Source organism: Pleurodeles waltl, chromosome 3_1 (genome assembly GCF_031143425.1).
Source record: "Pleurodeles waltl isolate 20211129_DDA chromosome 3_1, aPleWal1.hap1.20221129, whole genome shotgun sequence".
NCBI classification, from domain to species: Eukaryota; Metazoa; Chordata; class Amphibia; order Caudata; family Salamandridae; genus Pleurodeles; species Pleurodeles waltl.
Window position 1 is genome coordinate 1,302,256,131 of NC_090440.1, and position 26,503 is coordinate 1,302,282,633.

A 26,503-nucleotide genomic window follows, 5' to 3' on the forward strand; every position below is an offset into this window, starting at 1 on the left:
TTATCTGAATGGTACTAAAACATATGAAAGGCTCAGTGGGCTCCGCCAGCTTTTAAGCCAGCCACGTGCGCGAATACATTTTCTGCAGTCATGTGTACTCACTCACACGTCTGTTTGCAGCCGGTGCTTAACCCAGACTGTTATGTTACCATATGTACAAAGTACAGGAGAGCTAGGTACTGCACCAATATCAGTAACCGAAAAAATACAAAAGTTGCAACAACTCTTACCATCTTTCCACTCAGAACGGTTTGCACAAACTGTACTTGAAACGGGCTGCATTAACAAATCATTAGGTGTCAAGAACACCAGTGCCAATTTAAGTACACAAACCAGTAAGAGATCGTGTAAGGGCCCCTTCTAAAAAGAGGCATAACACATAAAAAGAAATACATTTACTTCCCAAACTGCCATCAACAAGAAACCACGGGCTCAGAACGGGTGGAGCCGTGCTCCACTTGATCTCTTAACTGCGTAGTGGTACCCGTAAGCCCTTTCGCCTATTCGCAGTCAGGAGCTGTACGGCATATGCTTCAACATGTTCACTACACGTTACAAGATCACACTTCCAGTCCAACAACTTAAGTAAAGGCCCATTCGTCTATGCCAACGCAATCGCATGTTATCTTTAATACCTATGCTGTAAGGGGACCTCTGCAACATAGCAAAGAAATGCGACTATAAGTGCAACTTGACTTCTGCATCTAGCATTGTAGATATGGCACTGCACAGTGATCCTGAAACCCAGGGAAGAGCCAGGAGAGGTGTATGAAATCTGTGTGCTGGTATTTACATGCAGTGCTATCTGCGCCTACTGAGTACTATGCAGGTATTAATAATGTTGGAGTCTACAGCTACAGCACGTTGAGGTTTGGGTAGTCTAAATAGTGAGTTGATCGGAATAGTGATAAGGTCATTGCCACATTGGTTCCTGTCTATGCAAAACAGTACATATAAATGGGCCCGCCCCCTGCCACTATCTGCATTGCATGTTGGTGTGTAGCTGCACTGAGGAGACTCTCTCAGGAACAGTCACTCCCTGCCTTTATCTTGTATTCATAGAAAGTTTAAATTGTCATAGTAGTGCAATGTCCACAGCGTAAATTTGCAGAGCACTTTAGGCAGTGTCAATATTTTTAGGTCGATGATTTAGTAGCACAATACTTTGACACAATAGTATGGCAGTATGTTGTTGTGCATGGTATACCATACACTGGAGCACACCAAACCGTTCTGCAAATACAAAAAAATCAGTGTCTTTATGAAAAGGCCTCGGCGTAAACACCTACATAGTTAGTAGTACTGATTATTTAAGGAGCGCCCGTGACACAATAAATTATTGTAAAGCACTCAAGCCACAGAACAGAAGTTATTATTGTTAAGCAGGTACTTATGGCCCAAAGAATGATGAAAGGCGAAGTCACCGACCTCTAGTTTCAAACCTCTGATTAGGACATTGAGACCTTATGACAGCAGACACTAACCCTCGAAGGATACTCATGCAGGGACAAGTTATGTCAGCAGTCACCAAATCTATAAGCACATCCTGAAAATCTAAATTGTAACAAGGGGATCATCAAACACTAGGGACGGGCTAGATTAATTTACATATCCGTTTCATAACCCATGAAGAATCAATGTTGAAAAATAAAATGATTAGACAACATTAAAAGGAAGGTGGATGAAAAATATAAAACGTAATGGTTTAGGTATTCACATCTATATAGCTCTGCTGGCTGCCCGCTCTTCTATGCGCTAAGTGGATCCTGCCTGTGTAAAAAGCAGTGGCGGCCGGCAGCTTTAGGAGGGAGGGGGGCGGGCGGGGCATACACACACTCATTCTTTCACACTCAGACACGCATGCACGCACATCTATTAACAACACTCATTCCATTCAAACATGCACCAAACATTCAATTTGAAACATCACACACATACACACACACTTACCTTCGGCCTCCCAGGTGGGTTGGGACTGCTGCCTTCCCTCTGAGGGAAGGCAGCAGTCCCAGCCTCGTCACAGAGTGGGATGGGGTCAGTGAGACTGCTGACCCCACTCTGTGACGAAGTGTCACTGGTTGACACTCACCCTGGGCACTTCAGGGCTTAAACTGAAGCACCCAGGGAGAGTGTCAATTGTTTAAGCTTTTCTCGTCACCCAGGGGAGGGCCTTGAGGCACCTTTGCAGGGTTGAGGAGGTCACGCCCATAGGAGGTGTGATCTCCTCAGCCCAGCAAAGTTCAGCTCAGGCAGCCAGGAGTCTGCGCAAATCGCGCATGTCTGCCTGACCTGACATGAAGAGTGTCTGTCAGGCTGTCCTTTGTTCAGCCTGACAGACACTCTTCATGGGGGGCAAAAGGTGGGGGGCGCGGCCCCCGCCCTAAAGGACGGGCCGCCACTGTTCAAAAGGGATTCCTGGCAGTACAATAATCTACACTGATCCCCTCTTAGGAAGGTTTCCCCATAGGGCTCCTGTGTCCTCTGCATTTCAATGGGAAGCACCATATACTCAGAATTTGCCAAAAAAGTCTGGCTACAGGTCTGTGTTTTTGCAATCATCTGTTGCTTTAAATATCTACTGAAATCACACCTCTGGAAGTATGGGTATTGGAAACACTCAATCTGACAGTGGAAGCAGGGCGTCTACATAGTAGAAACATGGGACCATCTGCAATCCACAAACAAGCAGTAATGTACTTTAACACATATGGTAACACAGCAGTCTGGGTTTAAGTATGGTTACAGAGAAATGTGTGAACTGCACCTGGCCTTTTTAAAAGCTGGTAGAGACAACCGACTCCTGTTTTTCAGTGCCCTCGAATTTATTTCAGTATGTGAGACCCATCTGGACAATCCATAAAAGGCATAAAAGTGTTGTCAGTCCTTGTGGCCTGACACTGCACGTGACATCGACGCGCAATAGGAGTACACTAACTGAAGCACACTGTGACTGCTTCTCAAGCTTGCATACACCACAAGTACACATAAACTGCTTACCTTTTCCTGATGGGAAGAAGCATTCCATCTCCACACTACTGCGTGAATGAGAGATGCAAAGGGTACTGCTGGGCACCAGGCCTTCCAAAGGGGGGCTCCGGTCAGTTGTCCGCACCAAGCACCAGCCCGGCCGCTCGCTCGGCCTTTCAAGCAGCTCCACCGTCTGCCCCACCTGGATGCTCAGCTCGCTGCTGTTGCCAGCAATGAAGTCTTGTAGTACCACAGTCAGCTCACAACCTCCAGACAACTGAAAGAAATGAGGAGATCCAATTTAAAATTATGCATATTAATGCTTCCCTAATGCCCAAAGGAAGGCTGATACAAACAAGTGAAAGTCTCAAACAATTTAACCCTTCATTCTGTGCTTGTTTTTGGTCAAACGAGAATGCTGTTAATATTTGTAATGCTTTCTCCCTCATTACAATGTTTAAAGTGCCAATACAAATGTGTAGCTTTAACGCATACTTTGCTCAATTTTTATTTTTTTAGAGGCAAAACTGGTGCAAAAACGTTTTCTGGTGGGGTTGTATACTCTTCTCTAAATAATGTATTCAAAATGTCAGAAGCTGAAAATGTTACTTTCTTGGAGAATCCGTTTTAAAAAATAAAAAAGTTCCACCAGCATAGCTTAAGAAGTATCCACCCTTCCACAAATCAGCATGAAATCACTCCAGCAAGTTACTATGAAAGCCCTCAAGGAATCACCAGGAAAGATCCAGGTTATAGCAACCTACCCTTCCCCGCAGCTGGGTGCAGATATAAAGGCATTGGGAACGCTGTATTCATGCAATAAGGGGGATATAGATGCTTATATATGAGTAGCACAAGTTACACTGCTCTTTCTCATTCCAGCCCTCCGTCACTGACTCCAGCTACCTCCTGTCAGCGGCAGCTATGGCATGGGTCCTTCTGAGGCGCCCCAGGCAGCAACTGAGAATAAAGAAAAATGCTCTTTAAGGTGGTGGCAGTCAGCACAAAAAGCTTGTGCTTGCACCTTGTTCACTCCTGAACCTAGCAATGTTTTCAACCCCAGTGTACAAATCCTATTCTGCCCACACCAACAGACTTCAATTTATGTATGATTATGGCCTAGCAATGCACACTTCCGGTTCTCAAACCATCCACAGTGCCTGCTAAGAGCCATATTCCCGGTGGGTGAGAGCTAGCCCTGCAGCCCAGATGCCAACTAAGTTCTTTTGTAACCTCCTAGCTATAGAAATATTGCCAGTTTTATTGCCCACATTTCAATTTCTAAACATCTGGAGAAAACTATTCAGGATGCAACGATTTTTTTTATTTCCCCTTCAAAATTTCCAGATTGTGGTAGACATTCTGGTATTTAAGCTGCCAGTACATAGAAGGAACTAAGGAAGGTTCCGAACTGACTGTTTTACATCACAAACTTAATGAAATTAGAGATGCCGCAGGTAAGAACAATCAATACTGTTAAACATGATTAAACCTGGTATTGCTCCTTTGATGCCCTGCAGATCTCTCTCCATCCTTTCCAGCACAAAGTCCACCTTCATAGATAGTTCTCAGTGAATTGATGCCTTATCAGGATCATAGGTCTTTCGCTTAGACACCATATAAATTAGACATAGTTTATTAAGTCAGTGGTTATCCCAAAAATCTGGCATGGATCCTGCCCTGCAAGAGCTACTCTGGACACATCTAATCGATAACACCGTTTGGGACAGCTAATTTCTTAAAGACAATGGCAGAGAGTGGAGAACACCAGATTTACACACTATTTACACAATCTAATATTTCATCTTATTATGAGGGCAGGTCTACTGAAGGGTGCCAGTGTGCATAAGATTCTAAAATTGGCATCCCCACACGTCTGCGAGAAGAGCAGCACACTTTTCGGCTACAGTTTTTTTTTTTTTTTTTTACAAAAGAGTCAAGAGCATATTATTTAAAGGTACTACTGTTTCTGTGCCAGGTGGGCTAAATAACAAGAGTATTGCACTCTGCGCTGATGAGTCCCCTGTGATCCACCTAGATATGCCCATTGGTATATGCAAGGAGCTGGCAAGTGCCATTAGTATACGCAACCAATTTGAGAGCTTAAGTGATTTTTCCGAAGGAAACGGTTACCATCTCAATCCGATATGCATTTGCCTCCCTGTCACATTTAGCCACCCACACACTCACGACAAAGCTGAGATGGTATTCCCTAAAGCACCGGCCCATGGATACTCACACAGTGGGGGTGCATTGTGGTAGAAGCCGCCCTCCGACGGTGTTGAAGGGGAGTTACATTGCTCTGTGGCCATCATTTTCTCCGTACACTTAAAAGGAGAGAAGGTCTAATTGCAAGACGATCTGCGGGCCTGTCTGGTTCGGAAGGTAGATCATGAGCATCAGCCTTTACTACCGACCATTCTGCAGTGGCTCTAGGTTGCAGAACTTTTAAGAATCCCAGGTCCATGCGCCAGTAGATGATCCAGTCTAAGATTTTTTTTTTCCTCCGGAATTTGTGTCCTCTCTCTCTCATAAAATCAAGACTACAAATCACAGAAAGTAAAGATTAAACCAAAACTGTATGAGCTACTTGTGCAGAAATGTGGTAATCTTGAGAAATGTGTATTTGTATGCTCTATCATAACACCACCACATGTGATGTCACTGGCATCTAATGTGAAATATAAATGTATGTGATGTCATCAGACTTAAAGGTGAACATCTGGTGTTAAAGGGCAAGTGACGTCACTTCCACTGCCCTTATAGTGCTGGTGAAATTGCACTAATAGCTCTAATCAACATGCTACGAGTCCCTAGAAAACATGGAATAGATATATGAACGGGTGAAATGTTTTCAACTGAATGCCGTCAGCCTAGTCAGTGTTGTAAACGAGCAGGAAAAGGTTTACAATGTCACAAATCCTGTGATGTCACATCTCTTGCACCCTACTGACGTTAAGCACGTTTGCAAAGAAGAGGAACACTTGCTTTTCAGCTAGCAAAAGCCTATAGAGATGGCAAAGACGCCCTGAAGGTTTGTGTTGATGGGTCAGCGCAGAGCGGACATCTGTTCTGAACTGGCATCAGTGTCTAAACTGTGAAACAGTAACTGCAGGAGCCCACTGAATCCCTTATGAACCCGCTGCCGAACACCAGGAACATGGAATACTATAGCCACCTGACCACAATTCAGCCTCAACCCTCTTTATTCCAGCACCCTACTCTTCCGTCCTCTTTATCTAATTTTTTCAAGTTGTTTTTTTCATATTGCTCCCTTGTCACTGTTTTCCTACCATTCTCTGCCTTCGTTTTTTGCCTTTTTTTTCTTTCTCTGGGTCGCAGTGCTATGATTAAAAATGACTGTCTGTGTCTGCCACTGGGAACCACCGGAGCAAGTTAAGCTCTGCCCTTACACTCAAGACATAGAAACAATCGAGTGGACAATGAGTCATTAATGAACCCTGCTCTTGATTTCATGTTACCTTCTTTTGAAGAAAGAGGCAAACAGAGTTAAAGAAAAGATTAATTTCTAGATAGTGTCGTCCTTTTGGCACAAAGATCTACCAGGCAATAAAACGCCACCTATCTGTAAAGCAAAGCAGTTTCTCCTGTTGGTGCCTGTTTTTCTAAGAACAGTTGCCATGACGGCATGTTGGGGCAATTACATACATCCCCAGTACATGTAACATCCCCATAGAGAGAGCGAATAAGAGCCTTCTGTCGCTGAGCCGGCATTGGCCTCTAGCCAGCACCGTTCTTTGTGCATATTTGTTCAGAGGTCGGTGTGGAACATAGCACGTTCACAATCAGCACAGCATTTTATCTCTCAAGTGCAGCATCCGTATCTCCGAATGGATCACACAACCAGCTGTGGTCCAACTTCTTTCAGAGTCATGTGTCATATGCAAAATGGACGCCAGGAAGAGGTGCACAGGTCAGTAAGTTCATTTATCCTATACATTCCACTGTTTGCATTGTTCTTCGATTGTGTTTACATCTCTGTTACATATGGAACATGCCAGTGTTTTTCTAATCAGAGACAATATGCAGTTTACCATTAGAAGGAAAACGCCATGTTCTACTTTGCACACACACTTGCACCTTTTCAGTTGTTTACTTATTACAAAATATACATTGACTTCTAAAACGTATAGAGTAAATTGCATATCAGCAGAGGGCACGAAATGGTATTACACAGTGGCATTCACCAACCCCACAAAATCCATATATAGGTCATAGACATAAATGGAGGCAAGCCCTTAGAAAAGTGTTAATTTGCTAGACTTAGTTTTAACAATATCACAGAGATATGGTATCCTTAAATAGGGTTAGGACATCCTTACTTTTGTGGATCTAGAAAAATAAGGGGGCAACAAAGTTTTAGCTTACACCTCGACATGCCTAAGTGCATAAAGTAACAATGTGCCAAAACAGGGGGTTTTACTAGAAAATGCTACCCAGGTTTTTACTTAACAGTACACTGAATCTAAAATATTCTTATGCTACCCTCTTAAGTTATCAATTACCTCACTATGTTTAGAAACAAAACAAAGAATATCAAGTACGACCCATAGTAGTTATATGCCTTGGTACAAAACTTTATTAAAATAATTTACAGTGCTCACATTAAATTAGTCTTTGTGATACGCCACCCAAAAGGATCCGACTGACCACTAAAAAGTTAATAATTGGTTTAATTTTAAGGATTTTCCTTTATCCATTTCAAAATGCAATGTCAGGACCAAAGCGAAAACAGTACACAATTGTTTGTCAATTATTCCTGTACTGAAAAATTTTATTTTAAACCACCAGTTTGCCAGAACATTCTCAACAAGTTTGAATCACAGGTTTTGCTTACCATAACTGTACCTAACACTTATCACTGATGTAAATATTAGTCTTAGGCACTAAATAAACCCAACTGTTTCTTGCTCGTCTATTATATGTTCACTGTGACCACTGTTTCACTTATTAACTGAGAAGTGTGCAATTTCTGACAAGACAACCATGGGATGAATACCAACATATTGTGTTTATGTTAATTTATCATGTAGACAACGCTTACCGCATCTCTAATAGTGCCAAAAAGCAAAAACACAAAATCTCGTGACAAAATTGTGAATAGACGCTTTCAAAATAGTTCTCCTAAAAGATTGTTTTTACTCTTGGTTTTATTCAGTCACCTACAATTTGAATCTTGGCATAACGCCGACTAGGCCAGTGTCCTTAATAGTGGGTTGAAATAGCAAAGAATTTTGAAGAGTCAATATACAAGATGGTGGCTGATTTACTTAATTTCATAGTCTGATATTTATGTTACTGACACTTGGCTGTCTGTTTCTCATTAATAGAGACGGATGGTGCGTAGTACGCGGTCTTGTAGCACGTGTGTAAGGCGAATGTAAGATGCCGCCCGAGTTCCATGCTAATACTTCTTGTCTAGACGCCACGTGGACTCAAGGGCACTCTCCCCGGTAGGTTACCGATTTCGGGTGATAGGTTGTGGCAAGTAGCTGTACTGCCATTTGATAAAGTTTGTTTTGACCAATGACTTTGTGTTTCACCACTGCGCATATTAGTTGCTCAATGTTCACCAGTAGCACATATGGGCTTTGACATTGCATTAGCCATTACTTTCTGTATTCAGTTTAGCCGCCTATGGGCTTTGACATTGCATTAGTCATTACATTCTGTATTCTGCCTATTGGCTTTGACATGGCATTAGCCATTACTTTCTGTATTCAGTTGAGCCGCCTATGGGCTTTGACATTGCATTAGCCATTACATTCTGTATTCTGCCTATTGGCTTTGACATGCTGTATCCAGTCTAGCCGCCTATTGGCTTTGACATTGCATGCCTATTGACTTTGACATGCTATTGGATATTCTGCCTATTGGCTTTGACATGATATCATATATTACATTTTGTATTCAGCTCTGCTGCCTATTGGCTTTGACATGATATCATATATTACATTTTATATTCAGCTCCGCTGCCTATTGGCTTTGACATGATATCATATATTACATTTTATATTCAGCTCCGCTGCCTATTGGCTTTGACATGATATTATACATTGCATTTTATATTCAGCTCCGCTGCCTATTGGCTTTGACATGATATTATACATTGCATTTTGTATTCAGCTCAGCTGCCTATGGGCTTTGACATGATATAAGACATTGCATTTTGTATGCAGCTTGGATGCTTATTGGCTTTGACATGACACTAGACATTGCATTTGATATTTAGGTTAGCTGCCCATTGCCTTTAACGTGGAGTTAGACATTGCAGTTGAGAATCCAAGCTGTATTTTTCCAAGCTGTGTTTTTGCACAAGAGAACCAAGATGTTTTTCTCACAGTAGACTAGACATGATAAGAGAGTACATGGGTGTTGTTTTTTTCTTCGCTTGAGCTTGGGAACAGGAGTAGTCTTGGAGACCTGGCCAGTCTCCAAAAGGCTTGCTCAGTTTCCCAGGTCTGAGAGGAGGGGGCACACCTTTGTAACGAATGTAACAGGCTGCAGAGAGTCAGATTCGAATCTGCCGGACCTCGTGCTGGAGCTTGGCGCAGGCTGCCAGCAATCCTGTGTGGGTAGATGAATCTCTCTTTCTCGCGGCTGACAGGGGTCATCAGCTTGCAGACCTTAGAAAGATGAAGCTGTAGATAGTTCCCACACGGTGAAGTATTTGTTTTGCTTTGCATTCAATATCTTATAAATATAACCTGCTGTGTATATTGCAAACTGATATATTTTGTTTGATTAACGCGGACTTGAAAGCTACTAATTCGTCATTCATAAATATTGTGGTTGGGGAAGAATTAACAACAATAAAAGTCTTCTTTGACCTCAGAAGTGCATTTCTGTTGTGTTATGTTAGTGCTTTAAAACTAAATAAGAGGAAAGCACTACAGTAGCCTATACATTTATGTGATTTTGGGAATAGAACTGTTTGAACTGTATGCAGATAAAGTGTATTCGGTATGTGAATGTGCCTGATATTGGATTGATATGGCAATTACTTATTTGCATTGGCAAACGGGTTTACAAGTGCCTTGATATTGGCATAATAGAGCGTCCCACAATTTCTTGCTCATAGTGTTCTGCAAATTACATTGCACCAAAATCAGAGATATTGATGGGTTATATAATTCCAGGAGACCGTGGAGTTGGTTACTGTAGGAAGTTGGCTCTGTATGTGCTATTTCAAAGTAAGGAATAGCATGCACAGAGTCCAAGGGTTCCCCTTAGAGGTAGAATAGTGGTAAAAATAGATAGTACTAATGCTCTATTTTGTGGTAGTGTGGTCGAGCAGTAGGCTTATCCAAGGAGTAGTGTTAAGCATTTGTTGTACATACACATAGACAATAAATGAGGTACACACACTCAGAGACAAATCCAGCCAATAGGTTTTGTATAGAAAAATATCTTTTCTTAGTTTATTTTAAGAACCACAGGTTCAAATTTAACATGTAATATCTTGTTTGAAAGGTATTGCAGGTAAGTACATTAGGAACTTTGAATCATTTCAATTGCATGTATACTTTTCAAGTTATTGACAAATAGCTACTTTAAAAGTGGACACTTAGTGCAATTTTCACAGTTCCTGGGGGAGGTAAGTTTTTGTTAGTTTTACCAGGTAAGTAAGACACTTACAGGGTTCAGTTCTTGGTCCAAGGTAGCCCACCGTTGGGGGTTCAGAGCAACCCCAAAGTCACCACACCAGCAGCTCAGGGCCGGTCAGGTGCAGAGTATAAAGCGGTGCCCAAAACGCATAGGCTAGAATGGAGAGAAGGGGGTGCCCCGGTTCCGGTCTGCTTGCAGGTAAGTACCCGCGTCTTCGGAGGGCAGACCAGGGGGGTTTTGTAGGGCACCGGGGGGGGGGACACAAGCCCACACAGAGATTTCACCCTCAGCAGCGCGGGGGCGGCCGGGTGCAGTGTAGAAACAAGCGTCGGGTTCGCAATGTTAGTCAATGAGAGATCACGGGATCTCTTCAGCGCTGCAGGCAGGCAAGGGGGGGGTTCCTCGGGGAAACCTCCACCTGGGCAAGGGAGAGGGACTCCTGGGGGTCACTTCTCCAGTGAAAGTTCAGTCCTTCAGGTCCTGGGGGCTGCGGGTGCAGGGTCTGTTCCAGGCGTCAGGACTTAGGTTTCAGAGAGTCGCGGTCAGGGGAAGCCTCGGGATTCCCTCTGCAGGCGGCGCTGTGGGGGCTCAGGGGGGACAGGTTTTGGTACTCACAGTCGTAGAGTAGTCCGGGGTCCTCCCTGAGGTGTTGGTTCTCCACCAGCCGAGTCGGGGTCGCCGGGTGCAGTGTTGCAAGTCTCACGCTTCTTGCGTGGAGCTTGCAGGGTTCTTTCAAGGCTGCTGGAAACAAAGTTGCAGCCTTTCTTGGAGCAGGTCCGCTGTCCTCGGGAGTTTCTTGTCTTTTCGAAGCAGGGGCAGTCCTCAGAGGATGTCGAGGTCACTGGTCCCTTTGGAAGGCGTCGCTGGAGCAGGATCTTTGGAAGGCAGGAGACAGGCCGGTGAGTTTCTGGAGCCAAGGCAGTTGTCGTCTTCTGGTCTTCCTCTGCAGGGGTTTTCAGCTGGGCAGTCCTTCTTCTTGTTGTTGCAGGAATCTAATTTTCTAGGGTTCAGGGTAGCCCTTAAATACTAAATTTAGGGGCGTGTTTAAGTCTGGGGGGTTAGTAGCCAATGGCTACTAGCCCTGAGGGTGGGTACACCCTCTTTGTGCCTCCTCCCAAGGGGAGGGGGTCACAATCCTAACCCTATTGGGGGAATCCTCCATCTGCAAGATGGAGGATTTCTAAAAGTTAGAGTCACCTCAGCTCAGGACACCTTAGGGGCTGTCCTGACTGGCCAGTGACTCCTCCTTGTTATTCTCATTATTTTCTCCGGCCTTGCCGCCAAAAGTGGGGGCCGGGCCGGAGGGGGCGGGCAACTCCACTAGCTGGAGTGTCCTGCGGTGCTGTGACAAAGGGGTGAGCCTTTGAGGCTCACCGCCAGGTGTTACAGCTCCTGCCTGGGGGAGGTGTTAGCATCTCCACCCAGTGCAGGCTTTGTTACTGGCCTCAGAGTGACAAAGGCACTCTCCCCATGGGGCCAGCAACATGTCTCTAGTGTGGCAGGCTGCTGGAACTAGTCAGCCTACACAGATAGTCGGTTAAGTTTCAGGGGGCACCTCTAAGGTGCCCTCTGGGGTGTATTTTGCAATAAAATGTACACTGGCATCAGTGTGCATTTATTGTGCTGAGAAGTTTGATACCAAACTTCCCAGTTTTCAGTGTAGCCATTATGGTGCTGTGGAGTTCGTGTTTGACAAACTCTCAGACCATATACTCTCATGGCTACCCTGCACTTACAATGTCTAAGGTTTTGTTTAGACACTGTAGGGGTACCATGCTCATGCACTGGTACCCTCACCTATGGTATAGTGCACCCTGCCTTAGGGCTGTAAGGCCTGCTAGAGGGGTGTCTTACCTATACTGCATAGGCAGTGAGAGGCTGGCATGGCACCCTGAGGGGAGTGCCATGTCGACTTACTCGTTTTGTCCTCACTAGCACACACAAGCTGGCAAGCAGTGTGTCTGTGCTGAGTGAGAGGTCTCCAGGGTGGCATAAGACATGCTGCAGCCCTTAGAGACCTTCCTTGGCATCAGGGCCCTTGGTACTAGAAGTACCAGTTACAAGGGACTTATCTGGATGCCAGGGTCTGCCAATTGTGGATACAAAAGTACAGGTTAGGGAAAGAACACTGGTGCTGGGGCCTGGTTAGCAGGCCTCAGCACACTTTCAATTGTAAACATAGCATCAGCAAAGGCAAAAAGTCAGGGGGCAACCATGCCAAGGAGGCATTTCCTTACAGTTACTCAAATATTGACTTTTGATACAATACAACTGAAACATTTCTAGAGATTGGATATGCCATTGATGACAGACAAAAAGTAAATATTATAGGGACTAATGGCTGTATTTGATTTTACTGTTTTGCTGAAACCCTTGTCCCTAACTGCCTTTCTGTCTTTATCTGTAATTTTGACTGCTACCTTTCTGTTTCTTTTTGGTGGTGGTATAGACTCTGAAATGCTATTAGCAAGACTTTCAATACCTAAAGAACCATTGCGCACACAGAGGTTAGATTTAGCAATATTCGGATTCCCCCTCCCACCTCTGACTATTTCAGTGGTACACTCTGTGGAAGAGGTAACTGGGAGTTCCTTAGTCATCTGATTAACATTTACCAGGCTCTCCTTGGTGTTTCTTATTGCCCTCTCTATAACACAGATGGTGGCTTGTAAAGTGATTACTGAGTTTGACATTTTACCTATGGAAGTATTCCAAGCGTGCAATTAGCTTCATCTTGCCCATATTCAAAAGCCAGGTGAATATAGCTTGTCACAAAGAGGCTGTAACCAAGAGGGGCGGCCCAGCCAAGCCTTGGACAAGAACAGAAGAGCTTGCTCTTGGTCCGGTCTTCACCTGGTCTCATGCCGTGCCTTAGGAATCTATGGCACTTTTAAAGCACCAGCTTGGCTCAGGAAATGGTGTCTCCACCTCCTGGCAGCAGGGAGGTCTGGGGCATGTGGTTTAGTCCCCTGATGTAGCCAAACAATGAAACGTCCCTCGACATAGAAATCTACGGCAGGTTTAAAGAACCCACTCAGCACAAGAAATGGTGTCTCCACCTGCAGGCAGGAGGGAGTTCTGAGGCATTTGGCCTGGGCCCTGATGAGGCCAAATAAGGAAGCTTATTAATCTGTTAATATTATTATTTATTTTTTTAAGCAGTTGCGGACCCACTAAGAAGGATTTGCAGCCCTCCAGTGGTCTTCGAACTATAGGCTAAAAACCACCGGATTAGAGGGTACATGGGTAGTTCCTGAGAAGCCAGCAGAATAGAGTCTTTGGGAATGTGGTTAACCCTCACAAAGTTGTAAATTAGTTGGAATTCACAAACAGTTTCAATTCCTTTTCAAAACCTGGTAACATATTGAACTTTGGTGGATATTAAGGCAGGAGAAAGTAATCAAATTAGGTGTGATACCTGTCCAATGGCTCCCATGTTTTTGGAGCTACAGGGGGAGGAATTGAAAGACTTGGAAATATACCTTCTGATGTTGAAAAAAATAAATAAACATAAGCACACTTTGCACCTTAAGCCAAATGCAAAATTTAGGGATTTTCTGTGAATACTAAATGTGCTAGTTTAGGTTTAGATATACACATGAAAATCCATGATTTTCAACAAATTTCTTCTGCAAAGAATGTTTTTTTTGTAATTCCCTAAAAATGAGTACATTTGCTAAAATCACAGGGTTAAGCCTAGGACTCCTACAGGTATTATTTGATTTTGTTCATTAGGCCCTCTGGTTTTCTTGAAAAAAAAAAAAAAACATACATTTTGCTTATGGTTAATTCCCAGTACTTGTGGCTTTTCTAGAGAAAATCACTCTCAGTTTAGGAAGCAATGCAGTTGCAAAGTCTTGCAGTAGATCACATCTATGTAAGAACTATGATTGCACCACAGCCCAGGCATGTTAGTTAACTCATACATTTTTCACAGCTGTGGAACTAGGTCTCCTAATAATCATAAAAGCAAACATTTTACTATACTTCCAACATCTCAATATAGCATGGATACTTTACTTCAATAAACACTGGAAACTGTGCACTGTGTGCATTTCATGTGACTTTTGATATTTAACACTAATGAATTCGATAAAGCAAACATTTTTGCATGGTTTGAGTCTGCCTCCTGATAAGATATCATACATTTATGTTTGTTTTACTTTCAGTGGTAATAGTGACTGGATAATGAAGATATGACTCACAACAGAAGTGTAGGAATTGGACTACAAATCACGTCTTCAATAATGATTGTGTGTCTAGTCTTGTATGTATACCCAGTCTACTGGTGGAATATTGGGTTACCCTATTGTTACAACATAATAAATGTGTGGTATGTTTTGTAGTGATGATGTGCTCTATTTGTTTTGTGCTGCTGTGTTTTTGTTACATTATTACAATGTGTTGTTTTGTAGTGTAGTTGTCGTGTCTGCTTTGACAGGTTTTTGAGCTCTGTTTTGTTTTGTGTTTTTGTTACTTTTTCTAAGTCACTATGATATACTCTGCTGTTTTCTTTAGATATGACAAGTGCTTCTACTTTTTCAGCCAAAAGCATCACATGACTTTAAAGTTAATTTGACAAGTAGCAAATTACCACTACCCATGATGGGAAATTAGCATTTACAACTTCTTAAAAATGCAGTCATCCCAACAATGCGCTAGATATTGTATCTTAACCAAGTACTCCGACTGATCATTTTATGTAATTCGTCCCTAGTGCTTGCGGGAGTAAACCTTTGGAAAACTCTTAATGCTATAACCACAAAATCATAAACACAAAGAGAGAGAGACGGACATCAGAGGGTCAAATAAAAATGCAAGAGAAGCTGATGAAAATGGAAAACAAGGAAAGACAGTTGGAGAGAATGATACAGGGTCAGACAAAAGAAAAAAAGATCGAGAAAGACAGAAAACAGAGAATGACTGGCAAGAGTAGCAGGCAAAGAGAAAAATGGAAGAACAAAATGAAAGCGAGAGAGCAAAGACAGAGAAAGTAAAGGCTAGAACGTACACCGAGTTCGAGACAGACAAGGGAGCAAAAAATAAAGATACAGGGAGACCGGCAGGTGAAGAAACTTCGAAAATGACATACAGTGACAGAGACCAAGAGAAAAAAAAAAGGGGGGGGTGAGAGAAAGATAAGAGAAGAAGACAGACAAAAACGGTCTGAAACTCCAATAGAAGGAAAAGCTAACAGAGGCGGAGGCAGTGAGAAAGACATTGATAGATACAGAGAAAAAGAGGCGAAGCATAGAGAAAGAAAGAAATGGGACAGGCAGGGAGGCAAAGACAGAAAAACACGGTGAGTGAAAGAAGAGAAGTGAGCGGCAGAAAGAGTGCCAGTCTCAAATAAAAGGAATGTGTGTTAACGGCACAGTTTACAACTCATAACCCACAAGTGGCTATTTGACGTTCGTATCGGAGACTGTGAGCTCGGGAGAGAAGTTATCTTGGCTGTTGATACTACTACACCTGTGTGAAAAGGCTCTTTCTCCATTTCTGCGCCTTGCCAATGAATAAAATGCACAAATTACGTGAGCACACGGTATTCTTCCTCTGCTCGGCATGCCTTCCTTGTTGACCACATCTACTGACGATTATGGCACAGCCGAACTGTGACTGGAAGCATCACCTGACCCACGTTGGCAGAGTTTTACCAGATAAAAATATTTCGCAATGACGTGGGTCGGTACGGCCTCGATAAAACATTACGAGTGCCACACGAAACGCGAATATCTGTTTTAAGTTAGCGGTTAACAGCTAGGTATGACGAATTGAGTTAATGGAACAAAACAGTAAAAGTGCGCAATACGTTTGGGCAAATGTTGTGACACCTTAACGGTGTAGTACCATTCAAATTCAGATAAAATATTTACAAATATGAGTTGGCGTGGTGCACTAAAGCGTGGATGCAAAGTTCAAGGCTTCCAGTTCAAGCATTGTTCATTTTTGGTGCTATATATAGTGCCAAACTACTGACACGCGTGTTATTCATGACGCTTTAAAAATACGTAGATGCGGATGCAGGACAGAAAACCAATATGCCTCAAAACACAAACAGCCGCAGAAAACAAACAGCGCTTCGAGCATCATGTGCTGACTGCGCCAGCGGCCTGACGCGCCTCCTCAATTAAGCAGACTTCTACAAAGGAATAGCAGCCGGAGACAGGCAGGCTCAGTGCAAACTCCGCCATGAACACTCGGTGAATTGAACATTCGTCGCTTTCGTCTGCTACGACCAGCAATGCCACCAATTGGAATCGAGTCATCATGGTCCATTCTGTCTATCATCCTTCCGAGGTTGGTAAACTGAGAAATGTTAACACCTATTTGAAAAACGCTTTGAGAAAACACAACTTGGACTCCAAAAAGCCCAGCAGGTGTTACTGTTCTATGTTACCGAGTCACGAGAGCACACTACTAACCAAGTTCCCTCCATATGCTTAATTCTCAAACCACAATGAAAAATTCAAGAACCAGAAATGTGTTGGTAGTCCCAAGGAGACAGTTCAACCAACGTTTCCATAAAGCACCTTCCAGACATTGTGACTAAATCTGGAAAAAGTAATGTGCACAACAAAAGACAATCACTACTATCTACAGTGCTGCGCCAGAGGGATCACAATTTGCAGCAGACTCAAACTATTAAAAGCGTACCAAGTTCTGAACTCAATCTCCGCACTCCATGATTTAAATGCAGCACACACTACTCCACATAACTGCACCTTCCACCCGCCCTGCGCTGAAAATAGAGATGCCTTGCCACAACTCCCATAAATAGCCTCCGTTGGGAGAAAGCCGTGCAAGTAACTCTCCGCGAACATCCTACCGGCCGCGGCCGTCAGTCGTGGCGCTGGGGGCGGCGCGCGACGGGTCCGCTGGGATTCCGAAAGCCTGGCGCGCGCCTCTGCAGCTGGAGCAGGTGCGCCTGTGGCGGCCGCGCGCAGCGCCTTCACGCCTCGAGGCCGGGTGACGTCGCAGCTTCCGGGCGCGCAGCCGGTTTCCATGGCAAATTACACAGTTCACCTATTCTGCGCCTTATTTTTCCGCGGTGGCAGGCAAGTTTGCACCACCGTTTCAGTGTCAATTTTACACCCTGGTTATAGGGCGAAAAAGAAAGAGGGAGGCCATTGCCACGAATCAGTATTACACGTCCTCTACAATTAAAAGGGAAACCTTATTAGAATGCTTTAGTGCTCAGCAAAAATTACATAAATGGCAGCGCGTATCAACAGAGAAGCACACCGCGTGGCAATAAGAACTAGATTAAAACTAACTTTTAAATCTAGGCTCATGGGTAATTACATTGATTTGTGCAAGAAGATGAGGAGATGATAACTCATCCTGTCTTTGAGCACAAAAAAAAACAGCTAACATCTGTTTTACCTCGATCCTCTCTCAAAACCGGGACATGGGTTACTTTCGTCAAAATCTGCCAGAACAGCTGGTGGACACTCTGTCCCGACAAATCAAGTACCGCTAATACCAGGGCCATGGTGGCCATCCACCCAATCAGAGGCCGTTTTTGTTGTTTTTTTTTTTTTCAGAAAGGGGGTGGGATTCTGCTCCTCAACAGCGCAGGCGGTGAGTGGGCTTCGGTATAGAGAAAGAGAGAAAGCTTGGACTGAGAAAACAGTGCTAGATATTCTCAGTCCTCTCCTGTAGACAATACATTTTCACTTACCCTAGTGGCACACTAGGAAAAGCCACATGCCCACACCCAAAGTAAAGTAACTAAGAATGGAAAATAAACATCTCAGTAACCGTGGAGCTCACCGAGACCCTCTACTGGTGGATGTGCAGACAACCTATCAAGGGAGGGTCCACTGCAAGTGCTTTATCTGTTAGTGAGTGACCAATACTGAAGACCGAACTCTGGGCTAACCAGCAACCCTGGAGGTCCAGTACACTCAGAGGTAGGAGGCACAGACAAGATCCCTCCAAACTGTAAAGAGTTGGAAGCGTTTTTCAAAAATGTGTGTTATTTTGACTGGTGAATTTCAAATCAAAATGTTCCGATACAAAGAGAACACATGCACTTAGGACAAAATCACAAGGCATGGAACAAGAACCTAAACATCATCAGACCTGGAGTACCAGATGGGGGATTTGGGCAGAACTACATCATTAGGATCTGGCTATCCTGTAGTAGGAGGACAGCAAACATACACAATTTTGTCAGGTGATATGTCAAACGTTCAGGTCACATGCAAATGAGTTATGTCACAATATGGCATAACAAAATATCATCCTTCCAAATCATTGACTTTACAATATTGACTCTCACAATATTATCAATTTGGTACATACAAATTCATATAGATTTACTATTCTTTACTCTACATCAATAAGAGAGAGGGCCAATTATGCTTTGCTGGGATCTTACTTGTGGTTTCTCTTAAAGTCCTGGTTTTTAAACTGATTTTTAATAAAGGCCTATGTTTGTGCATTTCAAGAGGTATTACTGTTAAGAGTCATTCATGAAACCCCTGCTGGAGGAGCAGTTCAACTTCTGTTAGTCCGAATGGTGGTTCTAATCTTCCTGAAAAGACCAACACCCTCCAAGCAATCTGGCAAAGTAACTGTCATCTTTGGGAAGGCAGAGTTGGAAGGCTCTTCTGCCATCTCTGATGAGAGTGGTTAAGTACACTGCTGCATTTACCTATGTTTTGGCTCAGGTTACATTGTACTCAAGAGTGTAGGGCAAGTTGGCCAAAGGTATAATAGTTTACTGGAAAGAAAAGTAAGGCATGTTCTCAAGAACATATGCAAGTCAACAACCTGGACCTCTTTTAACAACTTTATTGGCCATTAGTGAAGCTTGGGTATGAACTATGAGGATGATCCATGTGCTCCATACAGAAGCTGCTGTTTTTTTGTAGAATGCTCTTTAAGTGACATACCAAGTGATACCTTGTGTCCGGGGCTGGAAAAAAATAGTGGATGTGCAACAGATCATCTCCAAGTATTTTTATTTCGCTATATATGTATGGATTGAGCTGTTCTACTATTTGGCTATTAGTTGCATTAGAGGACAGTCAAAGAAGAATATGGCCATAATGCTCCTATTAATTACCTAAAATATGCATTATTCTAACTCCTTCTCTTCCATTTCCCAGTTCTTATGAGATACTCACCCTCTAAGACAGCCCTTGATCTTTCCAGGTGTTGCATTCAATACCTCTGGCAGTTGCTGTGAGGCAAGCCTGATTTATCTGAATTATGCTGAATGACTAACAAGCACATCACTGCAGAGTTTGTCTTTGGGAACTCCTTCCTGGAAGTGTCTCACATATAGAACACGGATGAAGGAGAATAATGTTAGGAGTGATGATCGGGAACAGAAGCAGACAGTCCTAGAGCTTATTTGGGTATTTCACAACAGAGAGGCGTCTCTGAAGGGCTTTTATGGCAGGGGCACAGCAGCTGGCAAGCCAGATTAATGCTGGTGCATGAACTAACTCTGTCACAGTCTTTTCCCAAGGGCTGGTATGGCAGGGGCACAACAAGTTGCAAGTCTGAATAATGCTAGCACATGAACTGGCTCTATCCCAGTGCTATCCCAATTTCAGAGCTTTTGGCCTGGCATTTTCTTTTCAGCCAGCCCATCTTTGAGTATGCAGCCATTTAGGGAGAAAAGAGCATTGTAGCAATTTTGCCTCTTCAGCTTGGCCACCCAGATTTTTTTTTTTACATATTTGTGGTTCCTATTTTTGGCTGGTATTATGACCCTGTGCTCTGTGACAGTTTTAAGTGCTACATTACATGTTCTCTGGCCCTAACATGGCATTGGTAAATTGGTTCACCGTCTATGTACTTGTCTTGTAAAATCATTGTAGAAGGTGCAGAAAATGTGCCTAGGGCATGGAACCGAAATGTCATTTACGGACTGTAATGTGTAGTTATACCATCCAGATACAGGATACAAATGTGTATAATAATCACCTCTGTGCTCGGGCTGAGCTGCAGCTCAAATGCATGAAGCACAGCAACACCTAGCAGTAAAAAAGTGTTTTTGCCATGTTGGAAAAGCCTATTATTTATATTCATAAGTCACCCCTAAGGTGTGTCTTACAAGCCCACAAGGCAGGGTGTTAAAAATAGTGCACACTGCATATTGGATTTAGTATGCTCACACACAGTCAAATAAAACACGAAACATATTTCACTGCATAGGCTTTGCTAAAAGGTTCACTGAATAGGCCCAGGTGAAACTAAAATGCTTATTTCCTATCTACACCTGGGTAAATACAAGACATTTTTTTTTGTAACTTTCAAAATGTGGTTTCATGGTAAAATCCGATCCTTGATAACTTATGCGCAAAAATAACTTTGTAAAATGTACATTGGGCTGCCTGAGCCAAAAGAGGGCTAAACAATTTTTTGGAGTAAGAGGGGGTGGGGACAGGGAGCCAGTGAATGTCCAGTTCCAAGCGGTCCAAGGAGAGGACGGTATAGGCGCACGGCGAGCGCCCCCTTTGATGTATGTTTGACTATAAGGGGACACTCCCCCTACTGGATACCAGAGGCTAGCAGCCTCTATGAAAGGGCCGCCTCAAGGTAATTCCTTGGGTAAGGTAGACCTTTTACTTCACACTCTTTGACCTTCACATAGAGTAAATTTCCTCCAACGTGAGACGTAGGGATCCTAGGCCCTGACGAATGCCCCGAGACCTCTATTGGCTCACTTCTGAGGGCAGAAACATGTTGGCTATTAGTTAGGTGACCCTGTGAGTCCTTATCCTCACAGAGGTGTCCCAACCCCTGTTTTAACTACACCAATCAGACACCACCATTAAATTTGTCACTCCTCACAGGTGTCTGCTTAGGTGTTTTTAATTTTTTCACTAGATTAGCTGGATCCCGATCTTTCCAGAAACAAGTTTATTTACGCACTCCCTTCTGTTCCTTTAACAGTGAGGTTGAGTCCGCCCAGGTGGCACTGTCCTACCTGGGTGGGTCTAGGTGGTCAAATGATGAAGCATGACACTATATAGTGTGTGAGACCACCTAGTCCGTAAAAGGAACTCCCCCGTGTCTCTCCCAGCGCATGCACTCTGCAGTTACTTACTGACATTTCACTGACATTACCCTTCCAAATAGGAACACGTACAACTTAGGGCTCGCTGGTACCCGCAACGCCCTCTTTAGAGAACCCCGTACTTTCTTGTGTATTTTCAGAACCAAGAATAATCATATAACAAATGAGGGAGGTCCCGTTGCTGTTAAAGAGAAAACAAGAGAACAGGGCAGAAGACAAGACAGACTGGGAACCCTAAAAGTCATTTCTAGGTGCCCTCCAAGGAATTAGTGATCTGGGAGTGGACATGAACAGCTGAAAGAACAAAGGGCAGATTAGTGGTACCTTTTTTGACTTGTTAAAACCAGGTAGGATCGAGGCCGCCTAGGCCATCGCAGACAACCAGCATCCAATCACAGTAGGAGAGAGAACTAGTTTTTAATCTTGTCAGTTGGGAAGAGAGCTCATCTAAACAGCGGAATGGGTTGTCTAAGGAGCTGAAGACAAGCCTGCCTTGTGGCAAACGGATTCTGCCATTTTGAAACAGTAAGGAAAAGAAGATTTGCTTCTAGAGGAGGCTGGGAACTGTGATTAAAGAGTTAGGATTGTTTGGAGGATTTCTTGAATCACTGGCTAGTGCACAGAATAAATCTGGGACCTCAACCTCCACCACCCCAGAACATTCATTGACTTGCGATGACCCCACAGGAAGAATAAGGACTGGCAGGACAGAAGACTCGTCCTGACCTGCTGGAAGATGGTGATTCACTTAAGGTCTCCTGACTCTGGCTGCACCCAGGGCCTAAACTGCTTTTCACGGATCAAGTGGTTGACCCCCTGTTTATCTGCTTCAGGAACATAAAAAGGACGACCCCCGACTCCAAGAGTGCTCAGCTCACCAGAGAGGACTAGACCCTGCAGAAGACCTGGCTGGAGAGAGATCAGGTGCACAGAAGCCTGTTCTCTGGAACTAGGGGCTACAGGACTGAACAGAAAGAGCTTTCCTAGCATTTCAAGAAGTAGCCCAAAGGTAAAAACGACCCACTTGGCGTATCCAACTTCTGCACCTTTGCATTGGTCCCAGGCAACTGCAAACTGGTGTTTTTCAATAGAAGTGTACTTTAGCTAGCTGCATTTTTTTGCCTTAAAATGTCATAAACCCATAACTCCAGTCTCCCCTAAACTATTTTAATGTTGGGGTTTTTTGCTCATTACATTTTCTTTATTTTTCTAAATTGGTTTGGAAATTTTATTGTTTTGTTTCCTTGAATTAAAAATTGTTGGTAGTGCTTGAACTTAACGCTTGCTTCTCTAGTCATTGCTTGTTGCTTCTACCAAAGCTACTAGGGGATAAACACATATTCTGTCAGAGCTGGGTTTAGACCTAAACAATCTGTTTCCTTAAGTTCGTAGGGATCACCCACCCACACAAATTCATAGCCCACCGAGTTATATATTTGTTTGCATCTGTTTCACAAGAAATGCCTACTTCTGCTTGTAATACAGGACGCATCATGAATGTGCTGTACAAAGCTCAGCTGTCAGCACAAATACATTTTAAAAGGAAGCGGCTAGAAGCAGGGCCGGCCTTTAGCATGTGCGAGCTGGGCCCAGGGTGCCAATATTCTAAGGGGCGCATGGAGCTGGGTGCATTAAGGTTATGCCAACAGCAGGGTCTTTCTCATCCTGTTCTGGCCTTGTCCTTGTACCTGTCTGTTCGTTTCTGTCAGATTTGCCAACTTCCGGTGGCTTTAGTCTTTCATTATGCTATTGAGACCGATGTTCTGAACACCCTGTTAGCCTTTTTCCTTGCCCTCCGTTTGAGCTCTGACCCCTGCCGACACACCAACAAAACCATCAACTGCTTGAGGCATCTAAGCTATGGGTGATTTTGGCGAGCTGCTGCAGGTCTGGGGATGTTTGTGTTCAGGGGCCAGTCACTGCTCACCTTGATACAGACCAGTGAACACAAAAGGGACCCCTGCTGCCTCATTCACTACACTACCATCGGCAAGTGCGCCAATTTTCTCTCCAAAGGCTGGCTCTGCCTAGAAGTCATTGGGCTGGCACTGCTGTTATCGCAACGCACACAGGCATGCTCGTTTAGTACTAAATGAAGGAATCTTCAAAGGTTAATTTTCGTGCTAACTAGATGGAATGGTCGTCTCTACGGGGAACAAGCACCTTTTAGTTCAGCACACCGGTCGGATTATTTATGTCGCAGGCAGCGGCATGACGTGCAGCTTTTCTTGGCTAGTGTAGCACTACGTGCTCATCTGAAATAGAAAGCAACAAAAGGCTCGGAGCGGTTGCACCCTATTACAACTGATAACTGCGCTGCTGCTGCGCGTTAAATAAAACTGACGTTTAAATGACAAACACTAGCAAACAACGGAAAGTGAAAAGACTACAAGCCTACACCCGAGTGAGTCTCCAGTCAGGAACGTTCTGTGCTCTCGGATACAATCGGACAGACGGTGCGCTGGCCCTCAGACACCCCGAGCCCCACTGTGTCATACTCGGAGGGTCGCCCCTGAGCAGTCAGTCATCAGCGGCTCCCTGCATTTGATGTAACGATACCAATGTCACACGATGCAACAGCTGTCAAGATTTAAGTTTGTAGCCAAAGATCGCCTATCTAAACCACTAACCAATAAGCCTTGAATGCAGAAGCTACTAGAGTGGTTTCTGCTCACCACGAGTTTCACTGAAGCCACCTTACCCGGGCAAATAAGTGAAACCCAGTAATTCCACGATGTGTCCTTTCTGGGTCTTGGCGTGATCATTTCACAGAAAGGCGTCTCAAGTGCACGATTCCGATTGATTGTAAGCTTTGCTCATAAATATGATGTAATCACTAAGTGAACTTTGGACATCGCGGGTGGAAAGCGCACCCATGACCATTACTTGCTTCTGCAGTTCCGGGTGCGGACAGGCTTACTGCACTGTGGAACATGTTCAGAGAGACCCGGTGACCTACCTGCACCAGTGCTTAATTTGTGCTTGTTCTTTCCGGTGCTGAGCACCGGCACTTATTTTTGAGGGCCGTGGCTTATTCTTCTGCCTCAAGCATTTGCTGCGAGCAAAAGACACATATGGGAATGATGGAGGAAGAGGAAAACGAAAAAGCGTCACAAAGGGAGAAATTAGAAAGCTGCAAGAGTGAGCTGAAGGGGCAGGGTGTGGCTTTATATGGATTGAGGAGGCCCGAAAGGGTTTCAGGATTACGCCGCCTCAGTATTCCGTGTTCCCACAGTTAATTGCAGCAGCCGCATGTTTAAGAAGAGGGCTTTGGGCACCGGCACATTTTTATTTAGAAATTAAGCACTGACCTGCACCACACTGCACAAGTAAGACGCAGGCTACACACTACCTGCATCCAAGACCAATATTTCCAGCGAAACAGAAAGCAAGAAAAAACGCACCACATCAAACAGACAGGTGAAAAACAAGGCATTCTTATGTGCAGAAGGCTCATGACCCTCGGGAGCACATGATTGGGGGAGAAAACAAATACAGCTGGATAAAACACTGACTGCAGAGCAATGTCATAAAGACCCCAGCTGGACAATACTGCGTTTTGTTTCCCTTCAAAACACCACTTCATATTGACCCCTTTGCTGCCAGGCCTTTTCACCCTCAGGTGCCATGCCTTTTTTTGGCTATTTGGGGCAGGGCGCGCATAGGCCCTCATAACTTTTTGTCCACATAAGCTACCCATGCCAAATTTGCATCCTTTTTTTCCAACATCCTAGGGATTCGAGAGGTACCCAGACTTTGTGGGTTCCCTTGAAGAAGACCAAGAAATTATACAAAATACAGTGAAAATTTCGTTTTTTTAAAAAAACAATGGGAAAAAAGGGCTGCAGAAGAAGGCTTGTGGTTTTTCCCCTGAAATTGGCATCAACAAAGGGTTTGCAGTGCTAAAATCACCAGCTTCCCAGCTTTTAGGAAAGGGCAGACTTGAATCAGAAAACCCATTTTTTCAAGACAATTTTGGCATTTTAGTGGGACATACCCCATTTTTACGACTTTTTGTGCTTTCAGCCTCCTTCCAGTCAGTGGCAGAAATGGGTGTGAAACCAATGCTGAATCCCAGAAACCTCAACATTTCTGAAAAGTAGACAAAATTCTGAATTCAACAATGGGTAATTTGTGTAGATCCTACAAGGCTTTCCTAAAGAAAATAACTGAATTAAAAAAATATTGAAATTGAGGTGAAAAAAACAGCCATTTTTTTCTATGTTTTACTCTAACTTTTTCCTGCAATGTCAGATTTTTCACAGCAATATACCGTTATGTCTGCTGGACTCTTCTGGTTGCGGGGATATATAGAGCTTGTAGGTTCATCAAGAACCCTAGGTACACAGAGCCAATAAATGAACTGCACCTTGCAGTGGGTTTTCATTCTATACCGGGTATACAGCAATTAATTTGCTGAAATATAAAGAGTCAAAAATAGGTATCAAGAAAACCTTTGTATTTCCAAAATGGGCACAAGATAAGGTGTTGAGGAGCAGTGGTTATTTGCACATCTCTGAATTCTGGGGTGCCCATACTAGCATGTGAATTACGGGGCATTTCTCAAATAGACGTCTTTTTTACACACTGTCTTATATTTGGAAGGAAAAAATGGAGAGAAAGACAAGGGGCATAACACTTGTTTTGCTATTCTCTGTTCCCCCCAAGTCTCCCGATAAATTTTTTACCTCTCTTGTGTGGGTAGGCCCAGCACCCGCAACAGGAAATGCCCCAAAACACAACGTGGACACATCACATTTTCCCAAATAAAACAGAGGTGATTTTAGCAAAGTGCCTACCTGTGGATTTTGGCCTCTAGCTAAGCCGCCACCTAGGGAAACCTACTAAACCTGTGCATTTTTTAAC

At 43.8% G+C, this 26,503-nt stretch overlaps 1 protein-coding gene across 6 annotated transcripts in view; it reads right to left on the bottom strand.

Moving 5' to 3' along the window:
* KALRN (kalirin RhoGEF kinase) overlaps positions 1-26,503 on the bottom strand; it is a 1,333,112-nt gene that overhangs the window by 344,095 nt on the left and 962,514 nt on the right. For all 6 annotated transcript variants that reach the window (XM_069224644.1, XM_069224642.1, XM_069224641.1 and 3 more), the window contains exon 34: positions 2,998-3,244. In XM_069224644.1, coding sequence (XP_069080745.1) covers positions 2,998-3,244 — 247 coding nt within the window. The remainder of the gene's footprint in view (positions 1-2,997; positions 3,245-26,503) is intronic.